The sequence below is a fragment of the Elephas maximus genome, chromosome 20, assembly GCF_024166365.1.
Source record: "Elephas maximus indicus isolate mEleMax1 chromosome 20, mEleMax1 primary haplotype, whole genome shotgun sequence".
In the NCBI taxonomy this organism is placed as follows: Eukaryota; Metazoa; Chordata; class Mammalia; order Proboscidea; family Elephantidae; genus Elephas; species Elephas maximus.
In genome coordinates this window covers 10,757,008-10,784,030 of record NC_064838.1, presented here as the reverse complement: position 1 = coordinate 10,784,030, position 27,023 = coordinate 10,757,008, and the positions used below count along the sequence as shown (strand labels likewise).

The following is a 27,023-nucleotide window of genomic DNA, read 5'->3' as shown; positions in this document are numbered from 1 at the left end:
CTCTCAGCAAAATAGGAATAGAAGGAAAATTTCTCAACATAATAAAGGGCATTTAGACAAAGCCAACAGCCAACATCATCCTAAAAGGAGAGATTCTGAAAGCGTTCCCCTTGAGAATGGGAACCAGACAAGGATGCCCTTTATCACCACTGTTATTCAACATCGTGCTGGAGGTCCTAGCCAGAGCAATTAGGCTAGAGAAAGAAATAAAGGGCATCCAGATTGGTAAGGAAGAAGTAAAAGTATCTCTATTTGCAGATGATATGATCTTATACACAGAAAACCCTAAAGAACCCTCAAGGAAGCTACTGAAACTAATAGAAGAGTTCAACAGAGAATCAGGATACAAGATAAACATACAAAAATCAGTTGGATTCCTCTACACCAACAAAAAGAACATCGAGGAGGAAATCAACGAATCAATACCATTAACAGTAGCCCCCAAGAAGATAAAATACTTAGGAATAAATCTTACCAGAGATGTAAAAGACCTATACAAAGCAAATTATAACACACTATTGCAAGAAACCAAAAGGGACCTACATAAGTGGAAAAACATACTTGCTTATAGATAGGAAGACTTAACATTGTAGAAATGTCTATTCTACCAAAAACCATGTATAGATACAACGCAATTCCGATCCAAATTCCAGTGGCATTTTTTAATGAGATGGAGAAACAAATCACCAACTTCATATGGGAGGGAAAGAGGCCCCAGATAAGTAAAGCATTACTGAAAAAGAAGAACAAAGTGCGAGGCCTCACTCTACCTGATTTTAGAACCTATTATACTGCCACAGTGATCAAAACAGCCTCGTACTGGTATAAGAACAGATATATAGACCAATGGAGCAGAATTGAGAATCCAGAAATAAATTCATCCACATATGAGTAGCTGATATTTGACAAAGCCCCAAAGTCAGTTAACTAGGGAAAAGACAGTCTTTTTAACAAATGGTGCTGGATTAACTGGATATCCATCTGAAGAAAAATGAAACAAGACCCATACCTCACACCATGCACAAAAATGAACTCAAAATGGATCAAAGACCTAAATATAAAATCTAAAATGATAAAGATCATGGAAGAAAAAATAGGGACAATGCTAGGAGCCCTAATACATGGCATAAACAGTATATAAAACATTACTAAAACTGTAGAAGAGAAACCAGATAACTGGGATCTCCTAAAAATCAAACACCTATGCTCATGCGAAGTTTTCACCCAAAGAGTAAAAAGACTACCTACAGACTGGGAAAAGTTTTTAGCTATGATATTTCTGATCAGCGCCTAATCTCTGAAATCTACATAATGCTGCAAAAACTCAACTACAAAAAGACAAATAACAGAATTAAAAAATGGGCAAAGGATATGAACAGACACTTCACTAAAGAAGACATTCATGCTGCTAACAAATGCATGAGGAAATGCTCAAGATCATTAGCCATTAGAGAAATGCAAATCAAAACTACAATGAGATTCCATCTCACTCCAACAAGGCTGGCATTAATCCAAAATAAGAAACATTGGAGAGGTTGTGGAGAGACTGGAACACTTACACACTGCTGGTGGGATTCACTTTTCATATTGGTCTACAATGTATGCTTTTTAAACTTAGCAATATACTATGGAGATTTTTTCAAAGCATTGTACATAATATTTGCCTCTTTAATTTTAACAATTGAGAGCAATTATTCATTGTGCAAATGTAAAATTTCCCTATTTTAAAAAATCCAGGTTGTTTCCAATTTTTTGCCTTTACAAAAATGATATAACAAACACCCTTGCACATATGTTTATATAAACTCATGCTAGTATTTATGAAGAAAAGATTTCTAGAATGAGATTTCTCAGTCATAGAATTTGTTATCATAGGTTAGTTTTCATTTTGTAGAATTTTATATAAATGTAATTTACTTAGTATAATTATTTCCAGAGTCAGTCATGTTGTATGAGTTCATTCCTTCTATTGCTGAGTCATACTCCATTGTATGGATATACTAAAAAATTGTTTACATTTGGGTTGCTTCCAGGTTTTGTCTACTGCAAATAAAGCTGGTATAAGCATTCATAATCAAGTTTTGTATGGGTAGATGCTCTTTTTTCTCTTGGGTAAATACTTAGAAGTGGAATGGTTAGATCTTACCATGCATATCTAACTTTTTAGGAAATTGCCATTTTCTGAAGTGATAGTTGTACCATTTTACATTCCAATTCCTCCACACATGCTTCGCCACTTAGTATGGTCAATCGTTTAATTTCAGCCGTTTTAACAGGTATGTAGTGGGTGTCTCATTGTGGTTTTCATTTGTATTGTCCTGATAACTAATGACCTCATGTCATTTTCTTGCCACCTGTATATCTTCTTTGTTGATGTTCAAATATTATGATTATCATTTTTAATTGGATTATTTGTTTTCTTATTATTGAGTTTTGAGAGTTCTTTATATATTCTGGTTATAAGACCTTTATCAGATATACGATTTGCAATTTTTTTTCCTAGTCTGTGACTTGTTTTTTCATTCTTTAAACAGTGCCTTTTGTGAGTAGAAATTTTTTATTTTGATGAAGTCCAATTTTTTCATTTTATTTTTTATAATGTATTTTTCACTTTGCTTTTGCCTAACCTAAGATCACAAATATTTGTCCTATAATCCCTTCTAGAAGTTTTATAGTTTTGCCTCCTTCATTTAGGTCTACGATCCATTTTGAGTTAATTTTTGTGTATGGTATGAGATAAGGCCGTGAATTCATCTTTTTGTATGTGGATATTTAGTTATTCCAGCACTGTTTATTGAAAAAACTATCTCTTAAAGATTGGATTGCCTTTACACCTTTGTTAAAAAAAAAAAAAATCATTTTTCCATATACGTGGGGCCTATTTCTGGACTTTCTAATCTGTTTTATTGATTTGTCTATTTGGAGAAGAGTACTATCTTGATTACTATCTTGATTACTGTAGCTTTATAATAAGCCTGGGAATCAGACAGTGTTAGTCTTCCAACTTTTTTTGGTCTTTTTGAAGATTCTTTGCATTTCTGTATGAATTTTAGAATCATCAGTAAATTTTTACAAAAAAGCCTGCTGTGATTTTCATTGCAACTACATTGAGTCCAATTTAAGGAGAATTGACCCAGGAGCAAGTGTAAAAATGACATGGCTTCAGACCTCAATTAACTTCAGGAGGAGGAGAAAAAATCAAGATCGGCCTTAGCCCAAAGCTGATCTCTACGAGATAGAGGTCAGACATAACTCCACCCTCCAACCCTTTTACCGATTCTGACACCAGCCTTCCCTCCCATGGTACTCTACTTTTCTGCTGGGTTTGAAATTCGTTGCAGTGGCCACACAGAACTCACAGACCATACATACAATTATGAAGTTTATTATAGAAGTAACAGGTTATAGTTCAGGAACAGGATCAACTTGGAATTAATAGGAATGACGCAGGATACAATTCTTTGATCAGGACAGCTTTTTGTTGGTTATGCCTGGAGGCAGGCCTCTTTCTTGGCCCTCATCCCTTGCTCTTGGCCCTCAACCCTCATCCTTCACTCTCGGCCTGGCCTCTGCCCTGCTCAGGAAAGTGTTACAAAGCTCTTGAGCTCTGCCAATAAGTGCCCAAAAGCACCCCACTCTGCCAGGAAGCCTCCTGTCCAAAGGCACTCACCTCTCTTGCTCTGTGGACAGGTGAGCCTAAGCTTGCTGGTCCCCTGCCACCACCATTGCATGCCATCTTCAGTGTTATAGCTCTGTCCGCTCCTGGGTCTACGAGATTCTCAGTGCAGGAACCCCAGGTCCAAAGGATGCACTCTTCTCTTGGCTCCTCTGGTAGTGGGGTCCCTCCCAACCTCTGAAACTGGCTGTGTTCAAGCCAAGTAGGAGGGCAAAACTGACCAATCCCCTACAAGGGCTCCATGTACCTTGTTTGCATAGTTCCACCCTCACAAGTGTTCCATACACCTTGTTTGTATTAACAAAAATGTCCAATCCCCTTGGTGGGCCACAAGCACCTTTTTTGCATAGTCCCATTCAAACATTTTGTGGGAGCTATGAGACCATGCTAAAAGAGCCATATTAAAGCAATTCACTGCACCACAAACAGGTATATCTCTCTTTTTATTTGGGTTTTCTTAAATGTCTCTCAGCAATAGTTTATAGGCTTCAGTGTACAGGCATTAAAACCTGTTTTAAGATTTATCTCTAAATATTTTATATATATATGCCATTGTAAATAGTATTTTTACATAAATATAGTGCATAAAAATATAATTGAAAGTTGTGTATTAATCTTGTATTCTGTAACAAGATCCTAAACTCAAAAGATTCTCAGTTTGTATCCTAACCTCACTTATTAGTTAGTTCTAGTTGCTTTTTGTTCGTTTGTTTGTTTTTTCTTTTTAACATTCTATTGTATTTTCTATGTGGATGGGCATGTCATCTGGGAATAAAAACATTTTCACTTCTTCCTTTCTAACCTGGATACTTGTATTATTTTTTCATGACTTATTGCACTGGCTAAAACTTCCAAGACAATGTTAAATAGAAACGGCAAGAGTAGATATATTTCCCTTGTCCTTGTTTTTTGGGGAAAACACCCAGTCTTTCACCATTGAGTATCATGTTATCTGTAGGTTTTTCATAGATGCCCTTTATCAGATTGAAGAATTACTTTCTATTCCTGGTATGCTGAAGAATTTTCTCATTGAAAATAGATGTTGGGAGGTGGAGGAAGATGATAGAGTAGGCGGCTGCTCTCGTTTATTTCCCAGCAACTAACCCACTTAAAATGAATAAAAACAAGCACAGACTGAGACCTCAGAACTCTGGAAGGCAGCCGAAGCGAGTCAAGAAACAGGGGAGAGAAGAGCAGGTGGCACAGAAGCTGGGAGATCCTAGCTGCTTCCACCCAGAAGATTCAGCTTATTGTGGCCATTTTGGGACAGGGACTAGCAATACCACAAACAAAGAACATAGGATGGGAGCTAAACTGAGGAAGCTATAGTCCGATTTTTAAGGTGACACATATTTGCTGTGGGAGTTCCTGGGCCACACACCTGGAAGGGGGCAAAAGAAGACCAGGGTACTGTGAGTGAGTGCTGTTGAATCTCTCCAAGACCAGAGGCGGGTGGGCTCTAGGACCTAGACAGACTGAAAAATTGCACAACAACCTTCAACCAGAATGAGAAAAATACTTCAGAGAGGCAACAGAGAAGGAAACAATGGACTCCCTGCCCACAGTGGGACACTGTGGGAGAGCCTGTACAGGGTGCACTTGAGGGGAACACAGGAAGTGCCCCCCACCTTTACCTCAGGAAAGCTGAGCCCCATCACTTAACATCTGTGTCTGTGGCCAGAGAAAAACTCCTGCTTATGAGCATTGAGCTGCAGAGGCTAAGTCTTCCCAAACTCCACATGAGGGGGTTAAGGAAACCAATCCCAGATGTGCACTCAGAACCACAGCCAAAACCTCAGAGGACAGAGGGAGCTAACACATCAGCAAAGTCAGCCACCTCAGGGAGAATAAGCACCCAGAGACTTAAGCACCCCCATAAAATCTTACACAGAAGTGACCTAATGCTGGAAAAAACCTAAGGACAAGTGTGCCCTCTAGTGGTTCTTAGGAGAAGATAGCAAAGCTAAATCTAACAAGTATAATTCTCTTTAAAATCAGAAAGATTAGAATTTAAAATATTTTTTAAAAAGATATCAAAGTCCCAAGTTCAACAAAAAATAGTAGAATACAAGCTCACAAGAGAAGAAGGACCAATCAAAAGGAAAACATGAACAGGAAATTTCTCCTATGGAGACCAGGTTAATGTAAAAAATAGAAAACTTCCAGACAAAGGTAATAAATTCATTCAAAGAAAGCAAAAACACACAGAAAACAAACTAATGGAGATAAGGAAACAAACTGAATGAAATGAGAAACTCAATAAGGAAATTGAAAACATTAATTAAAAAAAAACAGAATTGCTGGAACTGAAGAATAAAGTAGCTGAATTAGAAAATGCAACAAGAACACTCAACAATAGAGTTGAACAGAGAGAAGACAGAATGAGTGAACTAGAAGATGGAGTAACTTGAACTTATCAAGTCTCAAGAGAAACAAAAGAAAAGAACAAAAGAAAATGAACAAAGCCAAATGGAAATATGGGACTCACTTAAGAAATTTAACATTAGAATTATTGGAATTCCAGAGACAATAGTAAATGCACAGAGTTTTCCAAGAGATAATCAGAGAGAATTTCCCAGACCAGCACAGAGAACCGAGCCTGCAAATACAGAAAGCTACACAAACGCCAATTAGAAGAAACATAAAAAGATGAACTATGCACCACATTCTAATAAAATTCCTGAAAACCAAAGACAAGGAGAGAATTCTGAAAGTAGAAAGAGAAAAATACCCTGTAACATACACGTATAATGTTATAACACATAACGTATAATGTAAACGTATAACGTTCTTCCTAAGAATCAGTGCCAATTTCTCCCCAGAAACTCTAGTGTCCAGGAAACAATGGAGCAACATACATAAAATACTGAAAGAAAATCGCCAACCTAGAATTCTTACCCAGCAAAATTGTCGTTCAAAAACAAGGGGCACCAGAAGCTGGTCAAATGGACATGAAAATAGAGGGTGGAGTGAAGGAGTGTGCTGTCTCAGTAGGGGGAGAGCAACTAGGAGTATATAGCAAGGTGTATATAAATTTTTGTATGAGAGACTGACTTGATTTGTAAATTTTCACTTAAAGCACAGACACACTCACACACACAAAAAACCCAAGGGGCACTATGAAGAAAACATAACCCTGATACCAAAACCAAAGACACCACAAGAAAAGAGAGCTACAGCCCAATATTTCTTATGAATATAGATGCAAAAATTCTCAACAAAATACTAGCAAACAGAATCCAACAACATATTAAGAGTCATACACCATGACCAAGTGGAATTTATTCAAGAAATGCAGGGATGTTTCAACATTAGAAAATCAATTGACATAGCACATCATATCAATAGAACAAAGGAAAAGAACCACATGATCATGTCTATGGATGTAGAAAAAGCATTTGATAAAATCCAACATCTTCTTGATGAAAATCCTAGAAGACTGAAATAGAAGGTGTCTTAGTCATCTAGTACTGCTATAACAGAAATACCACAAGTGGATAGCTTTAACAAAGAGAAATTTATTTCCTCGCAGAAAGTAGGCTAAGAGTCCAAATTCAGGATATCGGCTCCAGGGGAAGGCTTTCTCTCTTGGTCAGCTCTGGAGGAAGGTCTTTGTCCTCAATCTTCCCCTGGTCAAGGAGCTTCTCAGGCACAGGGACCCCACGTCCAAAGGATGTGCTCTGCTCCTGGTGCTACTTCTTGGTGGTATGAAGTCCCCAGACCTCTGCTTGCTTCTCTTTTATCTCTTGAGAGATAAAGGGTGGTGCAGGGAAACTCCCTTTACATTGGATCAGGGAGGTGACGTGAGTAAGGGTGATGTTACAATCCCACCCTAATCCTCTTAACATAAAATTAAAATCACAAAATGAAGGACAACAACACATGGCCTAACCAAGTTGATGCACACGTTTTGCGGGGGGACATAATTTCCCCCATGACAGAAGGGAAATTTCTCAGTATGATTCAGGACATATATAAAAAGCCAACAGCCAACATTATGCTTAATGAAGAAAGACTGACAATTTTCTGCCTGAAATCAGGAACAATACAAAGGTGCCCTCTCTCACCGCTTCTGTCCAATATTGTATTAGAGCTCCGAGCCAGAGAATAAGACAAGAAAAAGAAACAAAAGGTATCCAGAATGGGAAAGAAGTAAAATTATCTCCATTTGCAGATGGTATGATCTTATATATAGAAAAATCTCAAAAAGTCCACAAGAAAACTTCTAGAGCTAACAGAAGAATTTAGCAAATTTGCAGGATACAAGGTCAACAGACAAAAATCAGTTGGGTTTCTGTACCCCAGCAGTGAGAAATCTGAAAGGGAAATTAGGGAACCGATGCCATTTACAATAGCATCTAAGAGAATTAAATACCTAGGACTAAGTCTAACCAGGGGTATGAAGGACTTATACAATGAAAACTATAAAATGCTGCTGAAAGAGATTAAAGAAGACTGAAGTAAATGGAAAGATCTTCCATGTTCATGGATTGGAAGACTTAATATTGTTAAGATGTCAATACAACCCAAAGCACTCTATAGACTCCCGATCAAAATTCCATCAGCCTTCTTACAGAAGTAGAGTAGAAAAACCAATCCTCAAACTTATATGGAATGGCAAGAAGCCCCAAATAGCTAAAACAATGTTGAAAGAGAAGAACAAATAGGAGGACTCACACTTTCTGATTTTAAAACATACTATACAGCTACAGTAATCAAAACAGCCTGGTACTGGTATAACAATAGACACATAGACCAATGGAATAGAATTGAAAGTCCAGAAATAAACCCATACATCTACAGTCAATTGATTTTTGACAAGGGTGTTAAGTCCATTCAATGAGGAAAGAAGGGTTCTTCAATAAATGGTGTTGGGAAAATTGAATTTCCACATGCAGAAAAATGAAACAAGATCCATGCCTCACACCGTACACAAAAACAAACTCAAAGTGTATTAAGGACCTAAGTGTGCAAACTAAAACCATAAAATTCTTAGAAGAAAAAGCAGGGGCAACCCTGTCAGGCCTAGCTTTTAACACTGGGCTATCTAGTATAATAACAAAACCACAAAGAGCAAGAGACAAAATGAATGGGACCTCATAAAAATGAAAAATTTTGTTCATCAAAAGACTTTAACAAAAAAGTGAAAAGACAAGCTATTGACTGGGAGAATATGTTCAGAAACGACATACCCAACAAGAATCTAATAACCAAAACATATATAAAACTTCAACAACAACAAAAAGACAAATAGCCCAATCATAAAATGAGCAAAAGGACTTGAATAGACATTTCCCCAAAGATGACATTCAAATGGCCAAAAACACATGAAGAGATACTCAGCATCATTAGCCAGCAGAAAGATGCAAAACAAAACCACAATGAGACACCATTTCACACCCCTAGGATGGCTAAAAGCCCTGGTGGCACAGTGGTTAAGAGCTCGGCTGCTTACCAAAATGTTAGTAGTTCGAATCTACCAGCTGCTCCTTGGAACCCTATGAGGCGGTTTTACCCTGTCCTATAGGGTCGCTATGAGTTGGAATCGACTTGACAGTTAAGAACGGCTAAGATTTTTTTAAAAACTGAAAATAACAAGAATGTAGGGAAATTGAAACACTTATTCATTGCTGGTGAGAATGCAAAATGGTACAGTCATTGTTGAAAGCAGTGTAGTGGTTTCTCAAAATACTAAAAATAGAACTGCCATATAACCTAGCAATTCCACTCTTAGGAATATACCCAAAAGACTTGAAAGCAGAGACTCAGAGACTTATACACCAGTGTTCATTGCGGCACTATTCACAATAGCCATAATGTGGCAGCAACCTATGTGCCCATCAACAGATGAATGGGTAAACAAAACATGGTACATACGTATAATGGAATGCTACTCAACTAGTAGAAGGAACGAAGTCTTGATACATGCCACAATATGGGTGGAGCTTGAAGACATTATGCTGAGTGAAGTAAATCACAAAAGGACGGATATTGTATGGCCTCGCTTATATAAAAAGACAAAAAAAAGGAAACTATATTAAGACAAAAGTTTATTAGTAGCTACCAGAAGCTAGAGGAAGGTAGGAAAGGGGGGTCAATGGTGATGGAAATATCACATTGATTAAGGGTAGGGTTGCACAGCCTATTATTGTAGTTGCTGTCAATAAGTTGCAAACCTATAAAAAGTTTAATTGACAAAAGTTGTGTGGTAGACATACTTACAACAACAACAACAAAGAGTAGCTGCTAAGGTTCCTTATGTACAGCCAAAATTCTCATGGGATTTGGTTTCTTAGTTTGGAGGTTTAGGGTCATGGTTTCATGAGACATCCCAGTTAATTGGCCTAATAAACTGCTTACTGCTCCTGTTCTACCTCCTAGTTCACTGCGTAGTGCCTGGGATCTTAAAAGCTTGCAAGCCATCATCCAAAGCACAATTGGTCTCTATTCGCCTACAGCAACAGAGGAAGAATGAGCATAAGGGACAGAAGGAGGATGTGGAATGTGTGGCTAATTGCTTCCGTGGACAACTGCCTCCTTTGCCATGAGACCAGAAGAACTGAGTGATGCCCGGCTACCATTCCTGAACATTTGGATTAAAGGTTCTATAGAAGAATCCTGATCAAAAGGGAGAAAACATAGAACAGAATTTCCAATTATCATGGACTCCAGATTTTCTGGAGCCATGAAGGGTAGATGAACCCCTGAAGCTATTGCCTTGAGATAATCTTTAAACCTTAAACCAAAAATATTCCCTGAAGTCTTCTTAAAACCAAACAATAGTTTAGCTTAACCGGTAAAAATGTCTCCCTTGAGCATTATGTTCTTTAAGAACCATATATGGGATCAAACTGAAAACAGCAACTTGAAAGATTATATAGGAACCTTAGGGGGCTGTGAATTTATGTTTATGGAGGAGGAACAACTCAAAAAAAGGAGGGTGAGAATGGTTGCACAACTTGCAGAACGTAATCAATGTCCCTAAAAGGTACATGTAGAAACGGTTAAATTGGTGTATGTTTTGCTCTGTATGTTCTCAACAACAACAACAACAAAGTAAATAATTTTTTTTTAAATGAAAGGGAAATCAAGCCATTCCCAAATAAACAGAAGCTCTAGGAATTTGTCACTACCAGACCTACTCTGCAAGTATTACTCAAGGGAGGTCTCCAAATGGAAAGCAATAACATTAAATGAGTACTTGAATATACACATGGAAGGAAAAATAAGAAAGATCTCTAAAAAGTGCAACAACATGGGCAATCATAAGGACCAAGTATATGATATTTTCTGGGAATAAACTCAATAATTTAATCCCACGAGCAATACAACACTGAGTTCTCAAGAAATAACAACAAAGTAAACCTACCGAATATAGGATGTACAATGATGTTAATGGAGACTCACCGACAGAAATGGTGGAAGGAGAAACGAATCAGAAATAGAGTTAATATGTTAATGTTTTATGTTACATGTTGTTCATATGTCAAATGTTGCAAACTCAAGTTGTGTAATGTAACATGTGTGGTAGCCACTAAGAAATCACCTAGAAAAAATAGAAGAAAAAAGGGAAGAAATCAAAAAGGCTCATCACAAGAAAGCAGCCAAACACAAATAATATAAGGCAAATGAGAATAAAAAGACAAAGAAGATAGGAAATACAAAAAACAAATAGCAAAATGAATGAGGTAGATGCTTTGTTTTTCAGTAATAATCTTAATGAATGGTTTAAACTTCTCATGCAAAGGGCAGAGAGTGGAACAATGGACAAATAAGTATGATACATCCTTTTGCTATCTATAGGAAACACACGTTAGACATAAGGACACAAACAGACTGAAAATAAAAGGATGGAAAAAAATATTCCATGCAACCAAAAACGAAAAAGAGCAGGGGTGGCCACATTGATATCATATAAAATAGACTTTAATTAAAAATCTGTTGAAAGAGATAAAGAAGGACATGACGATCATAATAAAAGGGTCAACTCAGCAAGAATACATAACATTTATATATATGCACTGTCAATGATTGAATTGTGCCCCCCAAAAATATCTGTCAACTTGGCTAGGTCATGATTCCCAGTATTGTATGATCACTCACCATTTCATTATCTGATGTTATTCCCCTATGTGTTGTAAATCTTATCTCTATGATGTTGATGACATGGAATCAGCAGCAGTTATGTAAACTCAGTCTACAAGATTAATTTACACTCAAGCCAATCTCTTTTGGGATATAAAAGAGAGAAGCAAGCAGAGAGACGGGGAACTCCTAACACCAAGAAAACAGTGTCAGAAGCAGAGTGTGCCCTTTGGACCTGACCATAATAGTATGAAGCTAGACATCAACAACAGGAAAAATAAGGGAAAAAATAAATACAAGGAAACTATATAATACGCTACTAAGAAATTATTGGGTCATAGAAGAAATCAGAAGTGAAATTTAAAAAGTCTTAGAATCAGATAAAAATGAAAACAGAACATATCAAAACCTTTGGGACACAGTAAAAGCAACACCCAGAGGGAAATTCATAGTGAGAAATGCCTACATTAAAGAAGAAAGATCCAAAATCAATAACTTAAACAAATAGAAAAGAATCCTAAAGCTACCAAAAAAAACAAGAATACAAAATAATAATGATCAGGGCAGAAACAAAACAGAAGAACAATCAACAAAATCAGAAGTTGGTATTTTGAAAAGATCAGTAAAATAGATGAACCACTGGCTAGACTGACAAAAGAAAAAAACAAAAAGAGGCAAATCACCAATTTAAGAAATGAAACCGGAGACATTACCTGTTGTAACAACAGATTACTATGAAAACCTGAACTCCAACAAATTTGAAAACCTAGACGAATTGGACAATTCATCAAATGTTTTTCTGTGTATATTCAGATGATCATATGGTTTTTCTTCTCTGTTTTCTAAAGATTATGAACTCCATTGATTTTCTAATATTAAACCAACCTGGAATATACCCCGCTTGGTCATGATGTAGTATCCTTTTTAGGTATTGTCAGATTTGATTTGCCAAAAGTTTGTTGAGAATTTTGCAGCAACGTTCATAAAGGATTTACATCTGTATTTTTCTTTAATGTCTTTGTCTGGTTTTCTTATTACAGTAATGCTGACCTCATAGAATGAGTTGAGAATTATTCTTTTAATATTTAATGTTTTAATGTGTGCTCTTGACTTCTGATAAACGCTTTTTATCACGTTAAGGAAATTACTTTCTATTTCTTTACTTGAAGTTTTCCCCCTTATTTATTTTTATTAACATCCATTTTCCATTTCTTTCTCTAAAAACAGCCTTTCTAACGAGTGTATCACATGAATGCCAGAGTGCTTGAATTTGCTATGTTGGTAGCAAAGTTTACTTTTGGCGTGTGTGCTGACCGGCCAAAGATGCACCAATTTGGAATGGGTTTATTTTGGAGTTTTACTTTAATCAAGAGTGGCTGATATGTTTTATTAAATAATTTCTCAGGACTGACTTAGCATGGTCATATGGTTTTCTTCCTTGAAATTAGAGCAACCCTTACATTCCTGAGATAAACTGATCTGAGTTACAGTGTACTGCTCTTTAAATCTGTCAAGTTTGTCATACTGTGGTGGCTTGCGTGTTGGTGTGTTACTGCAAGATTTGCCTCTGGTATTTCAAATAGCAGGGTCACCCTTGGTGGACAGGTTTCAGCTGACCTTCCAGACTAGGAAGAGGGACTAGGCAATTTACTTCTAAAAAAAAATTGGCCAGCAAAAAACTTAGGAACAGCAATGGAGCATTTCTGATATAGTGCCGGGAGATGAGCCCCTCAGGTTGGAAGGCACTCAAAAGAGGACTGAGGAAGAGTCGACCTTAATGACATGGGTTGAGTCAAGCTTTTGGGACCTTCATTTGCCTTGTGACGCTACTCAAAATGAGAAGAAACAGCTGCAAACATCCATTAATAATCAGATGTGGAATGTATGAGGTATGAACCTAGGAAAATTGGAAGTCATCAAAAATGAAATGAAGCACATAAAGATCGATATCCTAGGCATTAGTGAGTTGAAATGGACTGGCACTGACCATTTTGAATCAGACGATCATATGGTCTATTATACTGAGAATGACAAATTGAAGAGGAATGGTATCACGTTCATCATCAAAAAGAATATTTCAAGATCTATCCTGAAGAACAAGTCTGTCAGTGAGAGGATAATATCCATATGCCTACAAGGTTGTCCAGTTAATACCACTATTATTCAAATTTGCACACCAACCTTTAAGGCCAAAAATGAAGAAATTGAATTTTACCTTCTTCTGTAGTCTGAGATTGATCAAACATGCAGTCAAGATGCATTGATAATTCCTGGCAATTGGAATGTGAAAGCTGGAAATGAAGAAGGATTGGTAGTTGGAAAATATAGTCTTGGTGATAAAAACGACACCAGAAATAGCATGATCAAATTTTGCAAGACCAACGACTTTTTCATTGCAAATACCTTTTTACAACAACATAAACAGTGACTATACATGTGGATGGACTTAGTCAGATGGAATACACAGGAATCAAATTGACTACATCTGTGGAAAGAGATGATAGAAAAGCTCAATACCATCAGTCAGAACAAGGCCAGGGGTTAAGGCAGAAAAGACCATCAATCGCTTGTATGTACGTTCAAGTTGAAGCTGAAGAAAATTAGAACAAGTCCACGAGAGCCAAAGTACAACCTTGAGTATATCCCACCTGAATGTATAGACTATCTCATGAATAGATTTGACACATTGAACACTAATGACCAAAGACCAGACAAGTTGTGGAATGACTTCAAGGACATCATACATGAAGAAAGTAAGAGGTCATTAAAAACACAGGAAAGAAAGAAAAGACCGAATGGATGTCAGAAGAGACTATAAAACTTGCTCTTGAATGAATGGGAGAAGTGATGAAGAAAAGAGCTTAACAGAAGATTCGAAGGGCAGCTTAAGAAGACAAAATATTATAATGAAATGTGTAAAGATCTGGAGATAGAAAATTAAAAGGGAGGAACACGCTCAGCATTTCTCAAGCTGCAAGAACTGAAGGAAAAAATTCAAGCCTCAAGTTGCAGTACTGAAGGATTCTATGGGCAAAATACTAAACAACACAGGAAGCATCAAAAGAAGATGGGAGGAATACACAGAGTCACTGTACCAAAAAGAATTGGTCGACATTCAACCATTTCAGGAGGGAGCATATGATCAAGAACTGATGGTACTGAAGGAAGAAGTCCAAGCTGCACTGAAGACATTGGCGATAAACAAGGCTCCAGGAATTGACAGAATACAAACTGAGATGTTTCAACAAATGGATGCAGTGCTGGAAGCACTCTCTCACTTATGCCAAGAAATCTGGAAGACCTGGCCAACTGAATGGAAGAAATCCATATTTGTACCCATTCCAAAGAAAGGTAATTCACCAGAATACGGGAATTATCAAGCAATATCATTAATATCACACACGAGTAAAATTTGGCAAAGATCATCAGCAGTGCCTCTACAGGGAACTGCCAGAAATTTAAGCAGGATTCAGAACCAGGGATATCATTGCTGATGTCAGATGGCTCATGACTGAAAGCAGAGAATACCAGAAGGATGTTTATCTGTGTTGTATTGACTACTCAAAGGCATTCAGCTGTGTGGATCATAACAAATTATGAATAACATTGTGAAGAATGGGAATTCCAGAGCACTTGATTGTGCTTATGAGGAACCTGTACTTAGACCAAGAGGCAGTCATTTGAACAGAACAAGGGGATACTGCATGGTTTAAAGTCAGGAAAGGTATGCGTCAGGGTTGTATCCTTTCACTATTCTTGTTCGATCTGTATGCGGAGCAAATAATCCAAGACGCTGGACTATATGAAGAAGAACGGGGCATCAGGGTTGGAGGGAGACTCATTAACAACCTACCATATGCATATGACACAACCTTGTTTGCTGAAAGTGAAGACTTGAAGCACTTACTGACAAAGGTTAAAGACCACAGCCTTCAGTGTGGATTACATCTCAACATAAAAAAAAGCAAAAATTTTCACAACTGGACCAATATGCAACATCATGATAAATGGAGAAAATTTTGAAGCTGTAAAGGATTTCATTTACTTGGATCCGCAATCAATGCCCATGGAAGCAGCAGTCAAGAAATCAAATGACACATAGCTTTGGGCAAATCTGCTGCAAAGATCTCTTTAAAATGTTAAAAAGCAAAGATGTCACTTTGAGAACTAAGGTGCACCTGACCCAAGCCATGGCATTTTCAATCCCCTCATATGCATGTGAAAGCTGGACAATGAATAAGGAAGACTGAAGAAGAATTTCTGTGTCTGAATTATGGTGTTGGTAAAGAATATTGAATACACCGTGGACTTCTAGAAAAATGAACAAATCTGTCTTAGAAGAAGCACAGTCAGCGTGCTCATTAGAAGCAAGGATGGCAGGACTTCATCCTGAAGGCACTGTTGTGGATACAGAGGGAATTGCCTGCCTGAAACCTCCTTTCCTGGTGTTTTCCATCCCATTCCCTTTCACATGGTCACAGTAGGAACAGTTATTTTATATTTGGACCCCATTTTCTGGCCACAGCTGATTAGCCCAGCTGGGTACCTGAGCCAAGCTTGGACAGTGAATCTTGTCTTGTAAATTTTTTATTTTGAGAAAGAGAAAGTCCTACCAGCTTTTTCTGAGGTGCTGGATTATAAAATATGCTGATGTCAGGCACAGTCTGTCAAAGAAGTGGAACAAAGACAGGCTACAGAGAGAAAATGCTAATCACGATTATGACATGTAGAGCACTTACTATATCCCAGGCACTGATTCGAGCATCTCACATGTATTAACTTCACTGAATCTTCACAACCCTGTGAGGTAGGTTGATGTCATTAGTGTTGTCATTATTACTATCATTCCCAGATGTAAAGAGAAGAGCCCAGGCGAAAGAGAGTGCAGACACCTTCCAACTTTCGAGTTCATTCGTGCTCTGAGGCACCAGCCGTTGTCCTGACAAGAGGGCCTCTGACAATATAACTGGGTCACTTTACAACATACCTTCTAACCTTTACTTAAACTCCAGTGGGTTTCTATCTCTTACAACCAAAAATTTTCTAACAAATAATATAGCAATCCAAACAATCATTAACAGTCAATAACTAACATTACTAGAATTCAGCTTCTATTTTCCTCTTATATGAACAAATAATAAAATGTTTTGCCAAATACCTGGAAGATATTCAACAACATCATATTCACTACATTTTTTTTTTTTTAGTGTACTTTAGACAAAGGTTTACAGAACAAAATGGTTTCTCATTAAACAGTTAATACACATATTGTTTTGTGACATTGATTGCCAACCCCATGACATGTCAATGCTCTCCCCTTCTTGACTTTGGGTTCCCTGTTACCAGCTTTCCTGTTCCCCCTGCCTTCTCAACCTTGCCCCTGAGCCAGTGTGCCCATTTAGTCTCGTCTTGTTTTATGGTATCTCTAATCCTTGGCTGAAGGGTGAACCTCAGAAGTGACTTCAGTACTGAGTTAAAAGGGTGTCCAGAGACCATACTCTCAGGGTTTCTCCAGTCTCTGTCAGACCAGTAAGTCTGGTCTTTTTTTTTTTTTTTTTTATGAGTTAGAATTTTGTACTACATTTTTCTCCAGCTCTGTCTGGGACCCTTTATTGTGATTCCTCTCAGAGCAGTTGGTGGTGGTAGCTGGGCACCATCTAGTTGTGCTGGATTCGGTCTGGTGGAGGCTGTGGTAGTTGTGGTCCATTAATCCTTTGGGCTAATCTTTCTCTTGTGTTATTATTTTCTTCATTCTCCCTAGCTCCAGACGGGGTGGGACCAGTGGAGTATCTTAGATGGCTGCTCACAAGCCTTTAAGACCCCAGATGCTACTCACCAAAGTAGGATGTAGAACATTTTCTTCATAAACTATGTTATGCCCATTGAGCTAGATGTCCCCTCAGGCCATAGTCCCCAGCCCTCTGCCCAGTAATTCCACCCCTCAGGGAGTTTCGATGAGTCTATGAAGCTGCCTTGACCTCGCCTTGATCAAGTTGTTCTGACCTCCCTAGTATTGTCCAACTGCCTTACCCTACACCAGAGTTACCACCTATCTATTGTTTAGTTAGTGATTTCCTCCCCACCCCAACTGCCCTCCTTCATATTCATCAAAGATTGTTTTTTTCTATGTGTAAACCTTTTCTTGAGTTTTTGTAGTAGTGATCTCACACAATAATTGTCCTTTTGTGATTGACTAATTTCACTCAGCATAATGCCCTCCAGATTCATCCATGTTGTGAGATGTTTCTCAGATTCGTCATTATTCTTTATTGTTGAGGAGTATTCCATTGTTTATATGTACCATAGTTTATCCATTCATCTATTGATGAACACTTAATTTGTTTCCATCTTTTTGCTATTGTGAATAATGCTGCAATGAACATGAGTGTGCATATGTCTATTTGTGTGAGGGCACTTATTTATCTAGGATATATTCCTAGGAGTGGGATTGCTGGATCACATGGTATTCCTTTTTCCAGGTTTTTAAGGAAGCGCCATATAATTCTCCAAAAAGGTTGTACTGTTTTGCTCCTACCAGCAGGGCATAAGAGTTCCATTCTCCCTGCAGCCTCTCCAACATTTATTTTGCTTTTTTTTTGTTGTTGTTTTGTTTTTTTTAATTCATGCCAGTAATGTTGGGGTGAGATGATATCTCACTGTAGTTTTGATGTGCATTTCTCTAATGGTTAGTGATTGTGAACATTTCCTCACGTGTCTGTTAGCCGCCTGAATGTCTTCTTCGGTGAAGTGTCTGTTCCTATATTTTGCCCATTTTTTAGTTGGATTATTTGTCTTTTTGTTGTAGAGGTGTTCAGTTTTCCTATAGATTTTAGAGATTAGACCTTTCTCAGATTTGTCATAGCCAAAATTTTTTTCCAAGTCTGTAGGTTCTCTTTTTACACTCTTGATGAAGTCTTTCGATGAGCATAAGTGTTTAATTTTCAGACGATCCCAGTTATCTACCTTATCTTACATAGTGCTTTTTTGTGTGTGTGTGTGGTGCTGACATTTTTTTTGTTCCTCTTACTCTTCTGGGCTGAATTCCTTTTGTTTGTGGATTTTTGTTGTTGTTGTTGTTTTTCATTTTTGTAGGTTTTCTGTTTACTGAGACTTTGTTTTACTTCTTTATTTTGGTAAGTAGGTTTGTTAACTTTCTTTGTGTTTGCATTGAAATTTATCCCTATTTTCCTGAGTTTAAACCAGTCTCTTATTTTATTTTATTTTTTTCTTATTACTTGATATAGCCCTGACTGCCTCTCCATTTGGAAGTTCTATACCTACACCATTTATTCCCTCTTTTATGCTCTGGTGCTTGTAAATTTTTTATTTTTGTTTTATCTTTGCAAGTTCATTATCTAGGTTGATATATGACTGATCCTGCCCTGTGTTCTTTTCTGGTGTTATTGGTTCTCTAACCAAAGGACTCTTTTTAATAATTTTTGTAAGTTTGGTTTGGTTTTTACATAGTCCCTTAATTTCTGTTTATCTGGGAATGTCCTGATTTCACCACCATATTTGAGCAAGAGTTTTGCAGGATATATTACTCTTAGTTGGCAGGTTTTTTTCTTTCAAGATTTTATAGATGTCACCCCATTGCCTTCTTGCTTGCATGATTCCTGCTGAGTAATCATAGTCTTATTGTGTCCCCTTTTTTATGTGACTTTTCATTTTTCCTGAGCTGCTCTCAGCATTCTTTCTTTGTCTTTGATTTTAGTGAATGTGATTATGATATGTCTTGGTGCTTATCTTTTGGGGTCTATCCTGTATAGGATTCACTGAGTTTCTTGGATGGTTGGCTTTTCCTCTTTCATGATTTAGGCAAGTTTTCTGTAAGCAAATCTTCAATAATCCTCTCTGTGTTTTCCATTTTCTCCCCCTGTTCTTGAACTCTGATCACACGCAAATTTTTGCATTTGCTTGTACCTTGTATCATTCTCAGGGTTTCTTCATTTTTCTTCATTCTTTTCTCTGATTTTTTCTCAAACAAAGTGGTATCCAGTGATTTGTCTTCAATTTCACTAATCCTGCCTTTCATTGTTTCAAATTTACTCCTAAAACCTACTGCAGTGTCCATTTCTTATATCTTGTTGTTTATCTTTTGGATTTCTAATTGCTGTTTTTGTATGATTTCTAGTTGTTTATTTTGACATTTTGTTCCTTATTATTTTCCTGATTTCTTCTTTGCTTTGTCTGTGTTTTCCATGATTTTGTCTATTTTTTCCTTATTTTGGTTGGCATTTTCCTTCATCTGTTGGAGAACCCTGAATATTAGAGTTCTGAATTCCCTGTCAGGTAGTTTCAGTGCCTTTTCTTCTACCAGAAAGTCATCTGGTGTTTTATTTTGGTTGTTTTCTGGAGTCATTCTCTTCTATCATTTTATATATTTTGGTACTGTCTGCTGTCTCCAGGACATTCAGGAATTATTTTCTTCATTTATTGATTGTAGATTTGATTGTTTTGTCCTGCTTTTTTGTTTTATTTGGTTATGTCTGGGCAGGTGGGCTGAGTGTGTTTTGTTGCTTGTTCACCTGTAGGCATGATACTTCTCACTACCTTGTCCAAGTGGGCAAGGCCAGTCACTCAGCTATGGTTCAGCAGGGAGGGTCCAGCAGGAGTAGAAGGGTGGGGCTGGGTAGTTTGTGGCATGAACTGGGGCCAAAGGGGTGGAGCCAGGGGACAGTTCAGGGTGGGGTTCAGGGGACCACATCAGTGCCACTTGGGGGCATGGCATTCAGTGCATGGTGCAGATAGGCAGGAGGGAAACGACAGAATGTGAGGTGGGGAGCTAAGGGTGTGGGTGAAAGAAATGAGAGAAACAAAAGCAAAAAGAAAGTAAATAAAATGGCAGTGAGGTAAGATTTCATGGGTGAGGGTGGGGCAGACTCAGTGAGGCCATGTGCCAGTGGGTCTCTAGCCCAGTGGTGTGGCTCAGCCTGCCTAGAAGGGGTGTGGTCAACCGACGGGGCTATGTGGGTGGGAGAAAGGAGAGAAAAGAGGTGAGAAAGAGAGAAGAAACCAGCCAGCCAACAAACAAAATTAAATAGATAAATACTAATTTGTTTAAAAATATGGTGGTAGGGTAGCTAGCCGTTGGGGGTGGGGTGGAATTGGGGTGGTGGCAAGCTGATGTCTCTCTCACCAGGTGGTATGGCAGCGGTGGAGGCAGCACGGATCGGGTGCTCTGTCTCCTGTTGGTAGCTCTGTGAAGTTGCCTTCCTGTACTCCCTGTCAGCAGTCCTTACTAGCTGTAGTCCAAGATGGTGTATCTATGCTATGTTAGCTGGTAGGGGACCTCCAGTGCATCACTCTCCTCATTCTCTGTTCTCAAAAAAAAAAAAAAAAAAACCCTGTTGCAGTCAAGTCGATTCTGACGCATATTTCTGTCAGTTTCTTATTCCATTCAGTACTTAATCGAGTTCTTCCTTCATTTGGTGTTTAGGGTTCCAGAACTGATGTTTGTTTCTGTTTTACTTAGCTTTCAGGTCTTTGCTGCAGAGGGACAGCATGGTGCTTCTGCTTATAGCACCACCTTGGCTCCGCCTTCTCACTCCATTTCTTTGCTGCAGCAAAGGAGAACGGAGCATGTCGTATTTTCTTTGAAGATAGTACAATAAAGTTAATGCAAACGTTTCAGTGTGAATAATTTTATTAATTCATTTTCTACTAGAAACCAAAATATAGATAAAATTTGTTCTTAGGCTATGTTTAAAATATAATTAAGACGGTCAAAACGGAGTCTCAGGGAAGGGCAATTATTACTGGCATTAATATTAGAAAATATTGGAACATCATAAGAAGTTAAAGACATTTTGATGTTTTTTTGTATTTTTAAATATATTTCACCTTGTTATCATAATCAATTGAAGTAATAAAGACAGAAAAAAAATGAAAATAAGAAAAGGTAATTGAATTAGACCTCAAAACATCCAAGGCTTTTAAATGAATCATTTTCTTCCTATTATTTATGCCTGCAGGTGTCTTGAAAAACATTATCCAAAATATCTACCTACTGCCAGTGTTATTATTTGCTTCCATAATGAAGAATTTAATGCCTTGTTTCGGACAGTGTCAAGTGTCATGAATCTCACCCCACACTACATCCTGGAAGAAATTATTTTGGTAGATGACATGAGTGAATTTGGTAAGATAAAACACTAATAACCTATCTAATCTACCTTGAAGGCAGTTTCATCCCTTACGATGCCTGAGTTTTTTATTCAAAGAATTATGGGGGTGAAAATTGAGCCAGGCACTCTGCTAGGTGCTATCAGTGCATGGGAGAATATGTAAGAACTGGGCCCTGTGCTTAAGGTGCTCAGTCTAATGGTGTGGTTAGTGCTTCCAAGGGGCTATCAGAAAGAAGTGACATTTAAACTGAAGTCTGAAGGATGAGCTGGAGTTATCCAGGTGAAGAGAAGGAAAAGGTGTTTTAGACAGAGGAACTAGCATTGTAAAAGCCCAGGAGCGAGAGGGAACATGGTGAGTTTGGGATATTGGGTAAGGCTGGCGTGTAGGGAGGAGCAGAGTGGATAAAACCGGAAACATAAAAAGGAACGTGCTGAGAAAGAGCGTTATTTGAATTTTATCTAGAGAAGATGAAGAGCTATTAAAGGACTTAATGCAGGGGAGTGACACAATCCACGTACTTTACCAGAAAGAAGGTTTAAAGTATTTCCATCAAGGCCTGAATTTCAATTGGACCATTGGTTAGTGCTCAAATCAGCGATGCCATCTTTGGAGTCTGCTGTCCCCATTTACCACATGCTGTAGGGCCCATTTTCCCATGGCAACAACAGTGTAAATATTGGAGAGGTTTCAAACCTAAAAGCCTACCTAATCCAATGTAAATCTCACCCACTATGGGCTGGGAAGGAAAAAGGTGAGAAACAGTAGGAAGAAAAGGAGACATCTCACCTGGCCCCAGCCTCCTCTATTATCATCATAAACCAGCAACCAGCTGCCATCCAGCGGATTCTGACTCATGGTGACCCCACGTGTGTCCCTGCAGAACTGCTCCAATGGCTGATTTTTCAGAAATAGATCACCAGGCCTTTCTTCTGAGGCACCTCTCTGTGTGGACTCAAACCTCCAACCTTTTGGTTAGCACTGTTTGCACCATCCAGGGAGTCGTCATTATCATACTCTCTTTCAAATATTGAGAGGCTACTAGGGACCAGGCTCTGTGGTAGGTAATAGATTTCCCCCTCTCATAGAATCCTTTAATTAATGTAATGAATATTATTCCTCTTAGATGAGGACACTGAGACTCAGGGTGGTATGACAACGTACGTAAGAGTCACTGCAGAGTTAGAAGCATGTTGGTTATAAAGGAACCAGCACAGTTAGAAGGAAATCCAGATCGCTCCAAAGCTTCATACCTCAGGCTTTTCCCGGTAAAACGTCCATCAAAATTGCAATGTATTAAAATAGAGGTATCTGACTAGGAATACAGAAGAACATTTCCAGCTGACTTAGATGATGAATCACTTTTTTTTTCTCCTTCTCCTTCCACAGGATAAAACTTTCTTCTAAAGTTAGAACTCCTGTGAAGCAACATGGTTTTTAGGGATTAATCATAATTGTGACAAACTGTTTTAATTTCTGAGGTAATTGTTTACTAATTATCAAGTGTTGAATATTTTTCCAGATGATTTGAAAGAAAAATTAGACTATCACCTGGAAGTTTTTCGGGGAAAGATTAAATTGATAAGAAACAAGAAGAGAGAGGGGCTGATCCGAGCAAGGCTGATTGGAGCATCTCGCGCTTCAGGTATGAGCATCTCACTCAGAACGTGGCCCAGAGTCTGTGTCCAGGGTCTTCCTGCCCAGGCACGTGGGAATCCACACGAGAGCCTCTGTGTCTCTGCTGGCTCACTCAGAAAAGTGGAAATGCATTTCGGCCATTTGAGTGTTTAATCTTCTTTTGACTCAAACTACTCTGCTTTGAGACACCAATTTGTTGTTTCAAATGGAAGATATTCTTTTCCAGGGGCCATCGCATTATCCCGTCACAGGATAAGTTCCCCAGGGTGCAAAGTCTGAGGTGGAGTGCTGCATACGGGAGGCTCATTGGGGAGTGCTCTTGGAAACAACACTTGTAAAGGGATGAGGAAAGCAAGCTGGACAAGGAGAAAGTGGGTTGGAACGCAGCTTCTGCAGAAGCTTTGGTCTATTCGATGGAGAGTTCTAAAGCAAAGGTGGGGTGTCAGTTCAGGGCTTCTGGGAAGCAGATGCCAAGACAGAATGAGAAGATAACGTTTATTAGGGGAAATTGAGGTGAAGCATAAAGGGAAGACAGAGAAGAAATGAGATATGAGGGAGCTTCAGACCTGACATTTGTGAAGAGAGAGAGGGAAGGAATGAGGTTTGAATTGAAAGGGCTTCAGATTGCTGTACGGCTCTGAGAAAGGCGCAGTTGGGCTAATGTGATGGACAGGTCTCCGCAGAGAAGTAGGGTAGAACACAGGACTCTAAGGAGCTGAGGAGCGACTCAGGACCACCAGAATAGAATGTGTTTGCCCAGGTCATGGAAGCGGCAGATAAGAAGACTAACAGGATGGGAAGAGGGATCCTCAAAATAACCATAACAGTCATACCTCAAGAGGAGTCAGCTCAGAGAGCACCAAGCATTCTTTCCATAATTCCAGTTGAGTAAGAACTTTCCTGCCCCCTTCACTTCTCCTCTCTCACCCTACTTTGACCCTTAGTGAGATCAGACATCACAGATAGCAAGCTGGGGAAGGAGAAAAGTAAGGCAGTGATAAGAAGACAATCATGCTAACTTTAATTCAGAAGCAAATGACCTTCCCATAACTCAACCTAGTTGTGGGAGAAGGGACAATGAGTAGTTCTGCATCAAGTCGGGGAACATTGATTACAACAGGATGGAAATTCTAATTTCTGAACTGAGACTGTGTTTTCAAATTAGAGTGACTATAAGGCTTCCAGTTAACCCAGAGTAACCAGAAAAGTCCGGGGGACTGTTCTGGTTTGCATCCAAGGGTAGTCCTTCTTGGATGGCCTTAAAGGAACAGTGGAAGAAAAAAGTAAAGTTGTTTTTGCCGTGAGTCCTGCTTGTTCAAGATATTGGTAGAACAAGTACACACATTTGCTTATAGAGGGAGAGAATATCTTGGATAAATAAGAAATCAGTCATTTGAACTGAGGGATTATATCATTTTTAATGACTTAAAATTCTGTTGTGAATTGCATAGAAAAATAGTTGTATTTTATAGCAAGACGTGGAAGATGTACTCTTTCTTTTCAATGTGATTCTTTCGTAATGATATTTTAACAGTTTTATTGATATATAACTTACAACATACAATTTACCCATTTAAAGTATATAATTCAATGATTTTGGTACATTCACAGGGATGTATAACCATTACTACAATCTAATTTTAGAACATTTCATCGCACACACACACACACACACACAAACCATATCCATTGGCAGTTATTCCCCATTCCACCACCCAAGCCCTAAATACTCACTAAGCTACTTTTTGTCTCCCTAAAAATACCCGTTGCAGTTGAGTCGATTCTGACTCATGACAACCTTACATGTTACAGAGTAGAACTGCTCCATAGGGTTTTCTTGATAGTAACCTTTAAGGAAGCAGATTGCCAGGTCTTTCTTCTGTGGTACTGCTGGGTGGATTTGAACTGCCAACCCTTAAGTTAGTAGTTGAGTGCAAACCATTTGAACCACCAAGGGGCCTTTTTGCCTATTCTGGACATTTCATTAAATGGTATCGTACAATATGTAGTTTTTTGTGTCTGGCTTCTTTCATTTAGCATAATATTTTCAAAGTTCTTCCATGTTGTCGCATGCGTCAGTACTTTATTCCTTTTTATTGCTGAACGATAATCCATTGTATGAGTTTTTTTTAATGCATTCATCGGTTGAAGGACCTTTGGGTTGTTTCCACTTTTCTGCTTTAAGGAATAATGTTTATATAAACAATTGTGTAAAAGATTTTGTGTGAACATTAAGTATTCACTTCTCTTGGGTACCTAGTAGTGGAATCGCTGGACCATACGGTAACTCTGTGTTTAACTTTAGAGGAACTACGAAACAGTTTTCCAAATTTGCTGCACCATTTTACGTTCCCACTAGCAATGTACCAGGGTACCAATTTGTCCACAACCTTGCTTTGCTATTGTCTGTCTTTTTTATTATAGCCGTACTTGTGGGCATGAAGTGGTATCTCATTGTAGTTTTGATTTGCGTTTCCCTAAGGACTAATGATGCTGAGCATCTTTGCATGTATTTATTGGCCCTTTGTATATCTTCTCTGGAGAAATGTCTATCGAAGTTCTTTGCCCATTTTTTTTTTCTTCACTCCTTTTTTAATTGGGTTGTCTTCTTATTTTGAGTGCTAAGAGTTCTTTATATGTTCTAGGTACATGTGCCTTATCAGGATGTGTGAGTCTGTGGATGACTTTCGCCTTCTAAATGGTATCATTTGTAGCACAGAAGTTTTTAATTTTGATGAAGTCTAATGTATCTATTTTTTTCCTTTGTCATTTTTACTTTTGGTGTCATATCCAAGAAATCATTGCCAAACCTAAGTTCATGAAGATTTATGCCTTTGCTTTCTTCTATGAATTTTATAGTTTGAGCTCTTACATTTATATCCATGATCCATTTTGAGTTTGTGTGTGGTGTGAGGCGTAAGGGGTCTAACATCATTATCTTGCATGTGGATATCCAGCTGTCTCAGCACCGTTTGTTGGAAAAATTATTCTTTTCCCCATTGAATTGTCTTGGTATCCTTGTCAAAAATCAATCGACCATAAAGGTAAATGTTTATTTCCATATTCTCAATTCTATTCCATTGTTCTATATGTCTGTCCTTATACCAGTACCAGACTGTTTTGATTACTACAGTTTTGATTACCGCAGTTTTGTAGTAAGTTTTGAAATCAGAAAGTCCTCCATCTTTTTTTTTTTTTTTCAAGATTGTTTTGGCAAATTTGGGTCTCTTTCATTTCCATATGAATCTTTGGATCACCTTGTCAATTTCTGCAAAAAGGCCAGCTGAGATTTTGATAGGGATTACACTGAATCTGCCGATCGGTTTGGGAATTATTGTCATTTTAATAATATTAAGTCTTCCACTCTAAACATGGGTTGTTTTTCCATACTTTCCTAATTATTTTATGTTGACTACAAGAAAAAGCCTAAACTCTTCTACCTGAATGTTGAGGCCTCTTCCAATCTGAGTCCTTCTAATGAGCAAGACAATACATGTTC

The 27,023-nt window shown here is 38.2% G+C and overlaps 1 protein-coding gene across 1 annotated transcript in view; it reads left to right on the top strand.

Moving 5' to 3' along the window:
* Positions 1 to 27,023, top strand: part of GALNTL5 (polypeptide N-acetylgalactosaminyltransferase like 5) — a 79,494-nt gene that overhangs the window by 19,221 nt on the left and 33,250 nt on the right. Inside the window, exons 5-6 of the mRNA XM_049861972.1 lie at positions 21,736 to 21,902; positions 23,409 to 23,531. Coding sequence (XP_049717929.1) covers positions 21,736 to 21,902; positions 23,409 to 23,531 — 290 coding nt within the window. The remainder of the gene's footprint in view (positions 1 to 21,735; positions 21,903 to 23,408; positions 23,532 to 27,023) is intronic.